The 14,373-nt window shown below is 47.0% G+C and overlaps 1 protein-coding gene across 1 annotated transcript in view; it reads right to left on the bottom strand.

Moving 5' to 3' along the window:
• Positions 1 to 14,373, bottom strand: part of CROCC2 (ciliary rootlet coiled-coil, rootletin family member 2) — an 825,280-nt gene that overhangs the window by 675,440 nt on the left and 135,467 nt on the right. Inside the window, 2 exon segments of the mRNA XM_030216488.1 lie at positions 1,353 to 1,556; positions 6,006 to 6,095. Coding sequence (XP_030072348.1) covers positions 1,353 to 1,556; positions 6,006 to 6,095 — 294 coding nt within the window.

Below are 14,373 nucleotides of genomic sequence, written 5' to 3' on the forward strand. Positions count from 1 at the left end.
CCCATCCAGTTTGCTCATCCTCAGTAACCACTAACTTCTCCTTTTCCTAAGAGATCCCACTTGCCTGTCCCACACTTTCTTAAATTCTGACCCAGCCCTTGTCTCCACGACCTTCAACGGGAGGCCATTCCATTCATCTACCACCCTTTCTGTGAAAGAGTATTTTCTTAGATTATTCCTAAGCCTATTTCATCCTATACCCTCTCATTCCAAAGTTTTCCTTCATTTGAAAAAGGCTCACCTCCCGTACACTAATGCCACAGAAGTATTTAAAAGCCTCTATCATATCCCCTTTTCCGTCTCTCTTTCAGTCTATATATATTGAGGTTCATAAGCCTGCCCCTATATGTTTTATGATGGAGACCGCTGACCGGTTTTGTAACAGCCCTCTGGACTGACTCCATCCTGTTTATATCTTTTTTTTAGGTGCAGTCTCCAGAATTGAACGTGGAGGGGCATAATTGAAACGGGCACCCAAGTTTTCCTGAGGACGTCCTCGCAAGATGTCCCAGCGAAGGGGCGGGAAAACCCGTATTATCAAAACAAGATGGGCATCTATCTTTTGTTTTGATAATATGGTCGGGGACGCCCAAATCATGACATTTAAGTCATCCCTAGAGATGGTTGTCCTTAGACTTGGTCGTTTCTGATTTTCAGCGATAATGGAAACTAAGGACGCCCATCTCAGAAACGACCAAACGCAAGCCCTTTGGTTGTGGGAGGAGCCAGCATTCGTAGTGCACTGGTCCCCCTGGCATGCCAGGACACCAACCAGGCACCCTAGGGGGCACTGCAGTGGACTTCAGAAAAAGCTCCCAGGTACATAGCTCCCTTAACTTGTGTGCTGAGCCCCCCCATACTGCTGTGATGGAGTTGGGTATGACATTTGAGGCTGGCATAGAGGCTGGAAAAATGTTTTTTAATTGTTTTTTAGTATGGGAGGGGGGTTGGTGACCACTGGGGGAGTAAGGGGAGGTCATCCCTGATTCCCTCCGGTGGTCATCTGGTCAGTTCGGGCACCTTTTCGAGGATTAGTCGTGAAAAAAAAAGGGATCAAATAAAGTCGACCAAATGCTCGTGAGGGACGCCCTTCTCTTTTCCAATATCGGCAGATGATGCCCATCTCTTTACCATGCCCCCGTCCCGCCTTTGGTACACTGCCGACATGCCCCCGTGAACTTTGGTTGTCCCCGCGACAGAAAGCAGTTGATGACGCAAAAAATCGGCTTTCGATTATGCCGATTCGGGCGACCTTGGGAGAAGGACGCCCATCTCCCGATTTGTGTCGGAAGATAGGCGTCCTTCCCTTTCAAAAATAAGCTAGCTAGTCTTTCAGCAAAGTTTTTCCCAACCTGATTCTGCTGTTGCCAGTTCTGGAGTGCACACTGTACAGCCTGCAAGGCTGCATCATGGCGCTGTAGGGGGTAGGTTCGGGATGGAGATGTCCGTCGTCCTAATGGCGAGATGGAGCTTTGCCTTATGACCTCTTCTTTCACTGCACTCCTAACAGTCTCCAATGAAGGCGTTACCATAGTCTCTGTATCTTCCAGAGCTACCTGGAGGAAGCAAGAAAGTGAAAGAAATGGAGCATGAAATCCATCAGGTTTAAGCCAAAATTATCAGAACAATAAAAATGTAGCTATTATCTAAGAACAACAATTACTGGAATCAACAGGGATCTTCTGGACTAAGCTTTTTACACTAAAGCATTTCAATTATACACAGGGCCTGAACTAGGGTGGAGTGACAGGGGTGTTGTCCTGAGTGCTGTATTTTCAGGGTGCTTCTGGCAGTGCTCTATAGGGAAGGGAGGGGCACCATACTGTTGCATTTTGCAATGTGTAGTGTCGGTGCTAATTACACAGTACAAACAGGGAGACACTTGCAGAGAACAGCACAATTGTGGGACAGCAGAAATTACAGCAGAGCTTCAATATGAGAACAGTGTGTTAGTAAAGTGAATAATTCTACCATCTCATGTAAGAAGCATGCCACACAAGTTCATAGCACCCTCTCTCTCCATCTACCTCGTTAATACCACATGTTTTCCCAAGAAAGGGAGCATAGGTGGTCTGAGGCTTAGCTGTTTGGGGAGGCTAAAGTGGGAGGGCCTAGGGCAGGGTCTTTGTCCATAACTGTCTGAAAGCATACGTCAAAGAATAAAAGTCAATCCAAATAATAAAGTTAGACGAAAGGATACTGTGTTTATCTATCTATATGTGCAAAATGGAATTTGAAGTGCCAGGCTGTATATAACTTCAATGCCTTACAACAATGCCTTTAAACACAACTTCATCATTAATCCATCATAATTTTAGTGAAAAATGTGATTTAGTAAATTTTTAGTGATATCCAATCTAATCAAAACAATTTTTCATAATTTTTCAGCTTTCAGTAAAATTCAATTCAAACCAACTTATCTTATGGAATTCTCTCTTTGACATGCTAGACTGGAGTGCAGAGATGCCAAGGGTGGCCCTTCCCATAGAGTGAGACGTACCACCCCAATGAGTGAGACTGAAGGCCAGTGAGTGAAGTTTTTCTTGTAGTACATTGTGTATAAATTTAACATGGTTGTGAGACCCAAGGAAGGGCTGCTGGCTACTCTTATTGACAAGAAATGTCTTCATGAGCACCTAAAAATGTATTTCTGCCTCATGGGTGAAATGTTTACATATTTTAAACACAATTATTTCAAGCACTTACCAGCACTATCTATGGAAACAATTCAACTGTATTTAAATATCCCTCAAGAGGCAGTGTTCCATATTTTAAACATGATCACATACAAAAAACAACCTCAACACACATCAGGTCCTGCAAAATTTTCTAAAACTATGTCTGATGTTAAAACAAATCAAAATTAAAGTTTTGAAATCACTTCTGTAAGCCAACACACAATGCTTCCACTGCAAAACACTGTACACAAACTTGTGCAAAAACACATTCAGAAACTTACTATACAATAACAGCACTAACTCCTAGGACTCAAAGAGCAAGAATGAACAACCTTATGTGTGAAAAGACAGCACTATAAACTCTAGCATATCTAGGGTAGGGCAGTGAGTGTGGTCTGCCCTGGGTGCCAGCAGCAGGGGGATGCACAGAGCAGGCACATGGCTGTCGGCACTGCCGGTCCCCTGCCCCAGAACAGGAAGTTGATGTCAGTGTAGTGTCGGTGATGTCAGAAAGGGCAGGGGACTGGTAGAGCCGACAGCTACACACCTGTTCCACGCACCCCCTTCCTTGGAGGAGGGGTACATGTGATGCCCAGGGGGTGCACGCTCCACTGGGGGAGGGGGGGTGCGCCGCCCCAGGTGCCATATAATGTAAGTATGTCGCTGACTTATAAATATTACACTGGGCCCTAAAATACCACGTAGTGAAAAATCAAAACAAACAGGACTACAACAAGATCTCTACAGAGATGCAGTATGTTAGCAGAACATCGCATCATGGTCAAACAATCAAAAGACAGACAGGTATTCAACAAATATGAAACAAGGGACCACAGTACACTAATAGAGATATGAAGGCAATAAACTGAAGTGGAAACCTCAAGATGCCAAAACTGAAATGCAAAATATCAGAGATGAGCATTTCCAAAAGCTGAAATATTCCAGTTATTAAATTCAGAATAAAATAGTTTTTTTTAACCTTTGTCATACGAGCATTTTATTTTTCTGTTCAGTTTGGTCCCAGTATCTTTTCTGCTCTTCTCTGTTTTTTCCTGTCTTTGCAGTTTCCTGTCCATTTGACATTGCTCCTTTCTCCATGTTCACCACTCATCTTTCCTCTGCATCCCTATCCTTCCCATACAGCATGTCCTTTCTGTGTCCCTATTCCTATATGCCCTCCCCATTCAGCATCTGCCCTCTTATTTATTTATTTATTTATATTTACTGCCTTTTTGAAGGAATTCACTCAAGGCGGTGTACAGCAAGAACAACTCAAACCAAAGCTAGAGACAACTACAGCAGTAAAAATATTCAAACAACAATACAAATTATGGCATACAATAAAACATTTTAATAGACAGCTTAGGGTATAAGCAAAGATGGAACTAGATAAGAGTAACAGGAGTAAGAAAATATGGGCCTAATTTAAAGAAAGTTGTAAATGAGGTCAGAAAGGTGCTTGAACATTATATTAGCTAGGGTAGGAATGGATAAATATGTCCTGCTATAGTATGTGCAGCTGTTGTCATTCCTTCTGAGTGTGTGTGCGACCAGCAAGTTAGTTAATTATTCTATTTTCTTCTTCCTCTGTGTCCCTAGTTTTCCCTGCCCTGCATTTCCCCCTCCCTGTGTACCTATCCTTCTCCCTGTGATCATCATTGCCCCTCTCTGTGTCCCTATCCCTCCCCCCATGTACAGCATTGCCTGTATGTCCCCGCCCCGTATCCATCCAGCATGGTCCCCATGTATCCTGGTCCCTATACTCCCTCTATCCCTGTATCTGTTTCCTTATCCCTCCCCTCTCTCTTCTCTTTCTCCCACACTCTACACTCCACAATGCCACCTTGGGGTCAATATCTCTCCCTATCTCTTTCCACCCTCCCCCTCACAGTTTAATATCTCTCCTTCCTGGGTCCAGTATCTGTCTTCCTTCTTCTATCCAGCATCTTTTCCCCTTTCTTTCCCACCCTCATTCCATAGTAACATAGTAGATGATGGCAGAAAAAGACCTGCACGGTCCATCCAGTCTGCCCAAGAAGATAAATTCATATGTGCTACTTTTTTATTTGTACTGTCCTCTTCAGGGTACAGACCGTATAAGTCTGGCCAGCCCTATCCCCGCCTCCCAACCACCAACCCTGCCTCCCACCACCAGCTCTGGCACAGACTGTATAAGTCTGCCCAGCACTATCCTCGCCTCCCAACTACCAGTCTCGCCTCCCACCACCAGCTCTGGCACAGACCGTATAAGTCTGCCCAGCACTATCCCTGCCTCCCACCACCGGCTCTGGCACAGACCATATAAGTCTGCCCAGCACTATCCCCGCCGCCCAACCACCAGCCCCGGCACAGATCGTATAAGTCTGCCCAGCACTAGTCCCGCCTCCCAACCACCAGCCCCGGCACAGACCGTATAAGTCTGCTCAGCACTAGCCCCGCCTCCCAACCACCAGCTCTGCCACCCATTCTAGGCTAAGCTCCTGAGGATCCCTTCCTTCTGCACAGGATTCCTTTATGTTTATCCCACGCATGTTTGAATTCCGTTACCGTTTTCATCTCCACCACCTCCCGTGGGAGGGCATTCCAAGCATCCACCACCCTCTCCGTGAAAAAATACTTCCTGACATTCTTCTTGAGTCTGCCCCCCTCCAATTTTTTCCCCTCTCTCACTGGTCCAACATCTATCCCTCCCCCTCCGGGGTCCAGTACCTATTATTATCTCTCTCTCCCCCACCCCTACGGTCCAGTAGAGGAGCATTTCTCACTCATGGGACCGGTGCACTTCTCTTTCTCACATCCCCCTCTCCTAGTTCAGCAGAGTATACTTCTCAGTTCCTGGGTCCAGCACTCCCCTCTCTCCCACAGGTGCAGGCATCTATTCTTCTCTCTCCCCCTCCCCACGATCCTTCTACCTTGCCTTGATCGCCACTGGTACTGACACCACAGCAATTAAAGCAGGGCTGACTCAGGGCCTCGGCCTTCCCTGGATTGCATCCTGTCCTCCTCTGATGTAACTTCCTGTTTCTGCGAGGGTGGGACACGATCCAGCAGCAATCAAGGCAAAGTAGAAGGACCATAGGGAGGTGGAGGGATAAAGAGAGATGCCTCCATTTTTGGAGCAGCCCTGACACAGACAGGATAGTGCCACAATGAAAGTCAGAGTCGGAGGGGAGTGACCCCCAATCACCAGAGAGAAAAGAGGTTGTTGGTTGCTTTGATGAGCTCTACTGCATGCAAAGAGTGACACAGGGTTTTAAAAATATTTCTAGAGGTCGCACTTGCAGCCTCCCTAAGTCTCTTATACGAGGCGCCTATGAAAGGGAGTACCTGTGTGATACTGCTCAAAACTCGCTGTAAATATCCACATTCATCCTTTAATGCCTCCACCTCTTGAATCTCCTCAGACTTGGCAGATTCCTGCAATCAGATATAGAAAAGCTGTTCAGTGATAGAGAAGTAAACAACATTTACAAAATGAGAGATGAAGTATTTTTCAGCAGGCATATGATCATGGGAATGCCATGTAATGCAACTAATATATAATATTGGAGATTTGAGTAGATAATACAGAAAAGCACACAGAAAAGACTACTCAAATAAAAGAAAGCTATAAAACCTGGAAATTTTTAGCATCTGTTAACAACTGTTCCTTATAAATCAACAATTAATTCTATGACAAACCAATATATGTAGAGAAAAAGACTTCAGTGAAAAATACTACACTCTTAGGAGTGAGTGCTTTATAATCATTGGTCAAAACCTTCACTGAAAATGAAAAAATAGAATCATGGGTTCACATAGCAAAGTATCAAAAGTAGATTCTAGTACCACTTCACATATATAACTCATAACTTTAACTCAATGCCACAGTCAATATACCATTAGTTCCTTGAAGTAACTTATTTAGCTAATTATTTCATCATGCCAAGCTCCACAATCTTCGTGCAGTTGACCTTCCCAACAGTGGTACCCTCTGTTTAGCTGTAGCATTGGAATTGAAGTCTTCTCTTATCAGCAAACTGCTTGCCATGTAATGCCTCAATTGTTACTTTCCAGCACTCACCAGAGGTTGAACCCTTTGAGGGGCATTTTCAAAAGAAACGTCTAAGTTGGAATTTGGGCGTCTTTGTAGAATGTCCAAATCTGGAGGCAGAGAAAAGGTCATTTTCGAAAAAAGATGGACATCCATCTTTGTGTTCGAAAATACCTTGGACATCCTTGGATTTGGACGTCTTTGATTTTCGGCCATTTTCTAAACCAAAGACGTCCAAGTCTAAAACATCCAAATTCGAGCCATTTGGACATGGGAGGAGCCAGTGTTTTTAGTACACTGGTTCCCCTGATATGCCAGGACAGCATCTTGAACCCTAGGGGGCACTGCAGTGGACTTCATAAACTGCTCCCAGGTACACAGCTCCCTTACCTTGTGTGTTGAGCCCCCCCAAACCCACTACCCCCAACTGTACACCCCTACCATAGCCCTTACGGGTGAAGGGGGGCACCTATATGTGGGTACAGAGGGTTTCTGGTGGGTTTTGGAGGGCTCGCTGTTTACTCCACAAATGTAACAGGTGGGGGGGGGGGGGTGTAGGCCTGGGTCCACCTGTCTGAAGTGTACTGCACCTACTACTAAACTACTCCAGGGACCTCCATGCGCTGTCATGGACCTGAGTATGACATATGAGGCTGGCATAGAGGCTGGCAAGTAATATTTTTAATCATGTTTTTTGAGGGTGGGAGGGGGTTAGTGATGACTGGGGGAGTAACGGGAGGTCATCCCCGATTCCCTCCAGTAGTCATCCGGTCATTTTGGGCACCTTTTTGTGCCTTATTCGTAATAAAAACAGGTCTCGGTGAAAACGTCCATGTTTTAGTCCTGGATGTCTTTGCTTTTTTCCATTATGGCTCAAAGACGTCCAAGTCTTAGGAATGCCCAAGTCCTGCCTCGACCACGCCTCCGATATGTCCCCTTGAGATTTGGACATCCTTGTGACGGACTTCTGAGAAAGACGTCCAAAATCGGGTTTCGATTATACTGATTTGGTTGTCCCTGTGAGATGGTTGTCCAAGTGCCGATTTATGTCACTTTTTGGACGTCCATCTCTTTCGAAAATGAGCCTGTTGGTCACATAAAGGACTCAGTAAGCACTGAACATAGCATATGTGCATCTGCATATATGACTTATCTCTGCAAAAAAAAAAAAAGTGACTAAAGTCACCAAAAACAAAAAAATAAAAAAGTTACAGAAGTTTAAACATGTAATGTTTTCAGACTGCTTATGGAATGAAAAATCAGCCACTCTCAATATCTGCTACTTTAGTCACCCAGTCACCCTTTCCCAGAAATAGTCACATATGTGCTTCTGTTCTGACAAGCTGCCATCCACCAACTGGTTCCCACTTATACTAGGCAGGCACCATGTGCAGAAGGTATATATTCAACATTTTTGGGGACCCAGACCTCACTGCAACCTGAGGTCACACTGTTCCCAGAAAAATATTCACAAGTTACTTACTAAAAGACTGTGAGAGGTTCCACCACCAGCCTGCAAAGGGGTCAGTTCCTGAGAGAGTTTTGCTGGGGTGAGCTTCTGACCTCCTACCCGTTCTGTTGGGTGTCTCACTAGGTAGGATGGCAATGTCTATTCACACCATGGTTACTGTTTTCTGCCAGAGGCTAGTTTGTTCGTGTCTGGACTTCTATATAAACCTAGAATTGTAGGATTCAATTCAGCTTGTCTGTCAGGACTTTGTCCTTGCTGGCCAGCTAAGGGGTCCTGAGAGTCCATCAATGAGGGATGACCTAGTGGAAGATCCTGACAACTTCCCAACACAGGAGATATGACCCTGTTTCTTCCTACTTGTTGATGTAATACACAGCTACTTGATTGTCTATCTGGAATATAATAGTTTTGTACATCAACAGTATATTACAGATTTTGCGTAGCTTGAGAAGGTTTTTTGGGATTTTTTTCAAGTGGATAAAAGACCATGTGTGAAGTTCTGTAGCCAGTCTGCAGGGGGTTTAGCTCTTGGAAGAGTTTTCCTAGATGAAATTGTGATCTCCTACCAGTTGGTATCAGTGTGCCTCTGCAAGTAAGCTGGCCATGTCTGTTCATGCCATGCCTGTTGTTTCCTGCCTGAAGCCACTTTGTTCCTGTTTGAACTCTTATATAAACCTAGCCACTGTTTTGTTTGCTTGCTAGCACTTAGTCTTCACTAGGTTTTGCCATATGGTTGCCTGTTTCATACTGGATTGTCCTTGATCGTGCTCCATTCTTGCTGAACCTCAGCCTTACTCCTGCCTTACTTTTCATTAATGAGTGCCCTGCACTTGTGTCTCAGTTTGCAGTTCCTCTGCTTATGTTTATTAAATTTTAGTCATCACCTTTACTAATCACATCAGAGCAGTGTTACAACACAAAATGTAAATACAATTACACCATAATATAAAATACAGAAACATAACATACAATTAATACATTAACATGCAAAAACAAATACAATACCCAAATATTCTTCAAGTACCTCAAGATAAGACCATAACATAAAAATAACAAATACTCTCAAACTGGCCTCTATCAAGAGTCCTCCTCCACATCAAAAGCAAGGCAGAAAATTCACTTTGTTAAAGCAGCTTTGAATTTTACATATGAGTATTTGTCCCTAAGATAAACTTGGAGTGAATTCTACAGAAATAGAGCTAAACAAATGGCAGAATGTCTAATACCTTCTAATTGAATCATAGAAGGAGGTGGGAGAACAAGCATTGCTGAGACAATCAATCTGCCCGATATATCAATAGTAAGATTTTGAACTTACACAATAATTCATTGGAAACCAATAATAGAAAACTGAAAAGAACACCATTTCAATTATAGGATATGCAGGAGTAAAGAGAGAAGGGAAAATTAGGTTCTTACCTTGGTAATTTTCTTTCCTTTAGTCATAGCTGATGAAGCCATTACGTAAGGGTTGTGTCCATCAACCAGCAGGGGGAGATAGAGAGCACTCAACTGTTCACAGTGCCTCATGGCCAGATAGCTCCACTGCCTCTTCAGTATTTGAAGCTTCCAAAGCAGTATGGCAAACCGCAATGTGAATAACATGAACTTTCCTCACAGCGAACGATGGCCCCTTAACAAGGGCATGAACTCAAAAAAGGAGGGAATGAACCCATCCTCCTGGAGGGAATAAACTCATCCTCCCCAAACATGAACTGGAGGGAATGAACTCATCCTCCTATAACTGTAACAAGAATCCTGAAGACTGTTTTCCGACTCCCCAAGGAAGGAATATAACTTCAGGAAACAAGAACAGCACCTGAAATCAGAACCACTGCAATGTAGACAATCATACAGGGAGGGCTCATGGCTTCATCTGCTATGACTAAAGGAAAGAAAATTACAAAGGTAAGAACCTAATTTTCCCTTCCTTGTCATCAAGCAGATGAAGCCATTACATATGGGATGTAACAAAGCAATCCCTAAATAGGGTGGGAACAAGCCACACCACGTGCTAGTACCTGTGCTCCAAAACGCGCATCCCTCCTGGCAGCCACATCCAGCCTGTAATGTCGGGCGAAAGAGAGCTTAGAAGCCCATGTTGCAGCACTGCAAATCTCCTGCAGAGATAGTGCTCCAGTTTCTACCCAGGAAGAGGAAATCTCTCTTGTGGAATGTGCCTTAACGGCTTCAGGCGGAGCCCGGCCAGACAGCAGATATGCTGAAAAGATAGCTTCTTTGAGCCAACGGGCAATAGTGGCTTTAGACGCTGAAGACCCTCTGCGAGGACCTGCAAACAGCACAAAAAGATGATCAGAGGTCCTGAAAGCATTTGTAATTCGCAGATACTGCAACAGAGTCCTGCGCACATCCAAAAGGTGCAACTGCCCAAATGAATCTGGAAACTCCTCCTCAACAAAGGAGGGAAGAAAAACAGACTGGTTTAGGTGAAACGCTGAAACCACCTTAGGCATGAAGGAAGGCATGGTCCAAACCTTGACCCCTGACTCTGAGAATTGCAGAAAAGGGTCTCTACATGACAGCGCCTGGAGCTCTGACACCCGTCTCGCCGAGGTAATGGCCACTAAAAAGACGGCCTTCAGTGTCAAATCTTTCTCTGAAGCACGCCGAAGCGGTTCAAAGGGAGCCCCCTGAAGGGCCTTCAATACTAACCCCAGGTTTCAAGCTGGACAAGGTGACCACACGGGAGGACGGAGCCGAAGCACCCCTCTAAGAAACCGTGCCACATCTAGATAAGCAGCTAAGGACACGCCTTCAACCTTGCCACGCAGGGAGGCCAATGCTGCCACTTGCACCCGCAGGGAATTATAGGCCAAGCCTTTGTGTACACCATCCTGCAAAAAGTCCAGAATCGGCGAGACAGGAGCCCGCAACGGAGAAAGCACTCTTGCAACACACCAGACTTCAAACTGTCGCCCAATCCTGGCATAAGCCACGGAAGTGGAGCGCTTACGGGCCTGCAGGAGAGTGGAAATTACCTTATTTGAGTAGCCTTTATCTCTCAATTGCGCCCTCTCAATCGCCATGCCATAAGACCAAAGCGGCAGGCGTCCTCCATGGCCACCGGCCCCGTGACAACAGGTGCGGAACCAGAGGTAACGGAAAGGGAGCCTCCAACAGCATCTGTAGGAGGTCCGCATACCAAGGCCTCCTGGGCCAATCCGGGGCGATGAGCACCACTTCTCCTGAATGCAGCCGAATCCGCAGGAGCACTCGCCCTATCAAGGGCCACAGAGGGAAGACATACAGCAAGCCCAGGGGCTAGGGTTGAGCCAAGGCATCCAACCCGTCAGAGCGAGGATCCCTCCGTCTGCTGAAGAAGCACGGGACTTTGGCATTAGAACTGGTCGCCATAAGATCCATCACTGGCTTGCCCCATTTGGCACATATCTGCAGGAATACATCGTCTGCTAGTTCCCACTCCGCTGGATCGATCTGATGCCTGCTTAGATAGTCGGCTTGCACGTTGTTCTGACCTGCAATGTGAGCTACTGACAGGAACTGTAGATGCAGCTCGGTCCAGCGGCAAATTTGTTCGGTCTGCGCAGCTAGAGCTCTACATTGAGTTCCGCCTTGTCGATTTATGTAGGCCACTGCTGTCGTGTTGTCCAACATCACTCGGACAGCCAATCCTTCCAGGGTCACTTGAAAGGCCAGAAGAGCCAGAAACACCGCTTTCAACTCCAGGCGGTTGATAGACCACTCCGACTCGTCGGGCGTCCACATTCCCTGGGCATGCTTCCCCTGGCAATGTGCGCCCCAGCCCTTCAGGCTGGCATCTGTCACCACCAGGCACCAATCGGGGAGCGCCAGCGGCATTCCCCACTGCAACATGCTGTCCGAGAGCCACCACTCCATACTGAGGCGGGCCGCAGGAAGCCAAGAAAGTCTGCACTGATAATCTTGAGATACTGGAGACCATCGTAGAAGTAGAGAATACTGTAGAGGTCTCAGGTGCGCTCTCACCCATGGCACCACTTCCAAGGTGGCAGTCATCGATCCCAACAGCTGGACAATGTCCCAAGCTCGCGGGCGGGGCATCCTCAGGAGCAGACGGACCTGATTCTGAAGCTTGCACCGCCTTTGCTCGGGAAGAAACACATAGCCCGAGGCTGTGTCGAACCTGGCCCCCAAATATTCTAGAGATTGCGAGGGGGTCAGGTAACCTTTGGCCATATTGATGACCCAGCCCAGAGATTGAAGGACTGAAACCACTCTGGCTGTAGCTAGATGACTCTCTTTTTCTGAGTCTGCTCTGATGAGCCAGTCGTCTAGGTACGGGTGAACCCGGATACCCTCTCGCCTGAGAAAAGCAGCTACTACCACCATTACCTTGGAGAAGATTCGGGGAGCTGTGGCGAGGCCAAAAGGCAAGGCCCGAAACTGGAAATGTTTTCCCAACACCGCAAACCACAGAAACTTCTGGTGCGGGGGCCAAATTGGTATGTGCAAGTAAGCTTCTTTCAGGTCCAGAGATGTGAAAAACTCTCCTGGCTGTACCGCCGCAATGACGGAGCGCAGGGTTTCCATGTGAAAATGCCGCACTCTTAAGGACTTGTTCAGCTCTTTCAAGTCCAGGATCGGGCAAAAAGACTCGCCTTTTCGTGGCACCACAAAGTAAATGGAGTAGCGGCCTAGACCTTGGTTGGTGGGAGGCACCGGGGTCATAGCCCCTATCTGGCACAGACTGTGCAAAGTCTCCTCTACCGCCGCCCGTTTGGCGGCAGAACCGCATCGGGACTCCACAAACACATCTCTCACCGGGGCATCGAATTCTATTCGGTATCCGTCTCTGATCAGATCCAAGACCCACTGATCTGCGGAGATTTTGGCCCACTCCTCGAAAAAGAGGGAAAGTCTTCCTCCGATGACAGGAAACGAGGAGGGGGCCGGCGCACCATCATTGAGAGGGTCGCCCCTGCACTCCAGGCCTAGAACCGGCAGCTGCGGAACGTTTGTCCGAGCAAATGGAGTTTCTCTGCTCAAAGCGGGCATGAGAAGTGAACCCAGCAGCACGCCCCGGGCGGTACCTCCTAGCTTCACGGAAGCGAGCTCTGTAAGAGGAGCGGACCGCTTGACCCTTAGAGGAAGGCTTTGGCCTATATTCGGGCAGGCGTTGAGGTTTGGAATCCCCCAGGCCTTTAACAATGTTTTCCAGCTCCTCACCAAACAGGAGAAGGCCTTGAAAGGGCCACTTCACCAACCTTTGCTTAGAGGCCATGTCCGCCACCCAATGTCGTAGCCAAAGAGTGCGGCGAGCCGCCACTGCTACAGCAATTTGATTAGCCGAAGCTCTGATCATATCATAAAGGGCGTCAGCCAAAATCGACAAGGCTGACTCCATCCGTGGAGCCACTTCAGATAAGGTCTCCGCTCCATCACCGGGTTGTTCCACTGCCTGCTGTAACCAAGCCAGGCAGGCTCTAGCAGCAAAACAACTGCATGCAGACGCCTGAACAGTGAGACCTGCCAAATCAAAGGACCGCTTCAGAGCTGAATCAAGTCTGCGGTCTTGAATATCCTTCAGGGCAACACCTCCTTCAACATGGAGGGTAGTTCTCTTTGTCACAGCCGTGACCAGGGCATTCACTTTAGGCATTGCAAAGCGAGCCAAATGTTCCTCACTCAGAGGATATAATTGCCCCATAGCCCTGGCAACCTTCAAAGGTCCCTCGGGGTCAGCCCATTGAGCCGAAATAAGCTCTTGGATGGAGTCATGCAAAGGAAAGGCTCGAGCAGGCTTTCTGGTACTAGCCATCCTTGAATTAACAGAGGAGGCTGTGCCACTCCCTGGATCTTCAATCGAGAGGGCTTGCAAGGCATCTGAAATAAGTGCTGGCAGCTCCTCGCGGTGGAAAATCCTCACCGCAGATGGATCATCAAGATCCTGTGGCAATTCTTCACCCGACTCTGGCTCCTCAGACCAAGAAGCTCTGCCAGACCCCTCAGAATCCTCATAGCCCGACCACGGGTGGAAAAGGGGGGTGCGCCACACTCAGAAGGGGAATTAGCCCTTCTGTGTTTATCAAGAGGATAAGAAACAGGCAAAGCCAACTCCAAAAGGCCAGGATCCACCGGGGGGGGGGGGGGGGGTAGGCAGAGGTTCCGAAGATCCCTGTGGAAGAGCTCTTTTAAGCATGTATGCCTTATGCAGCATTAAAACAAAATCA

Source organism: Microcaecilia unicolor, chromosome 10 (genome assembly GCF_901765095.1).
Source record: "Microcaecilia unicolor chromosome 10, aMicUni1.1, whole genome shotgun sequence".
Taxonomy (NCBI): domain Eukaryota; kingdom Metazoa; phylum Chordata; class Amphibia; order Gymnophiona; family Siphonopidae; genus Microcaecilia; species Microcaecilia unicolor.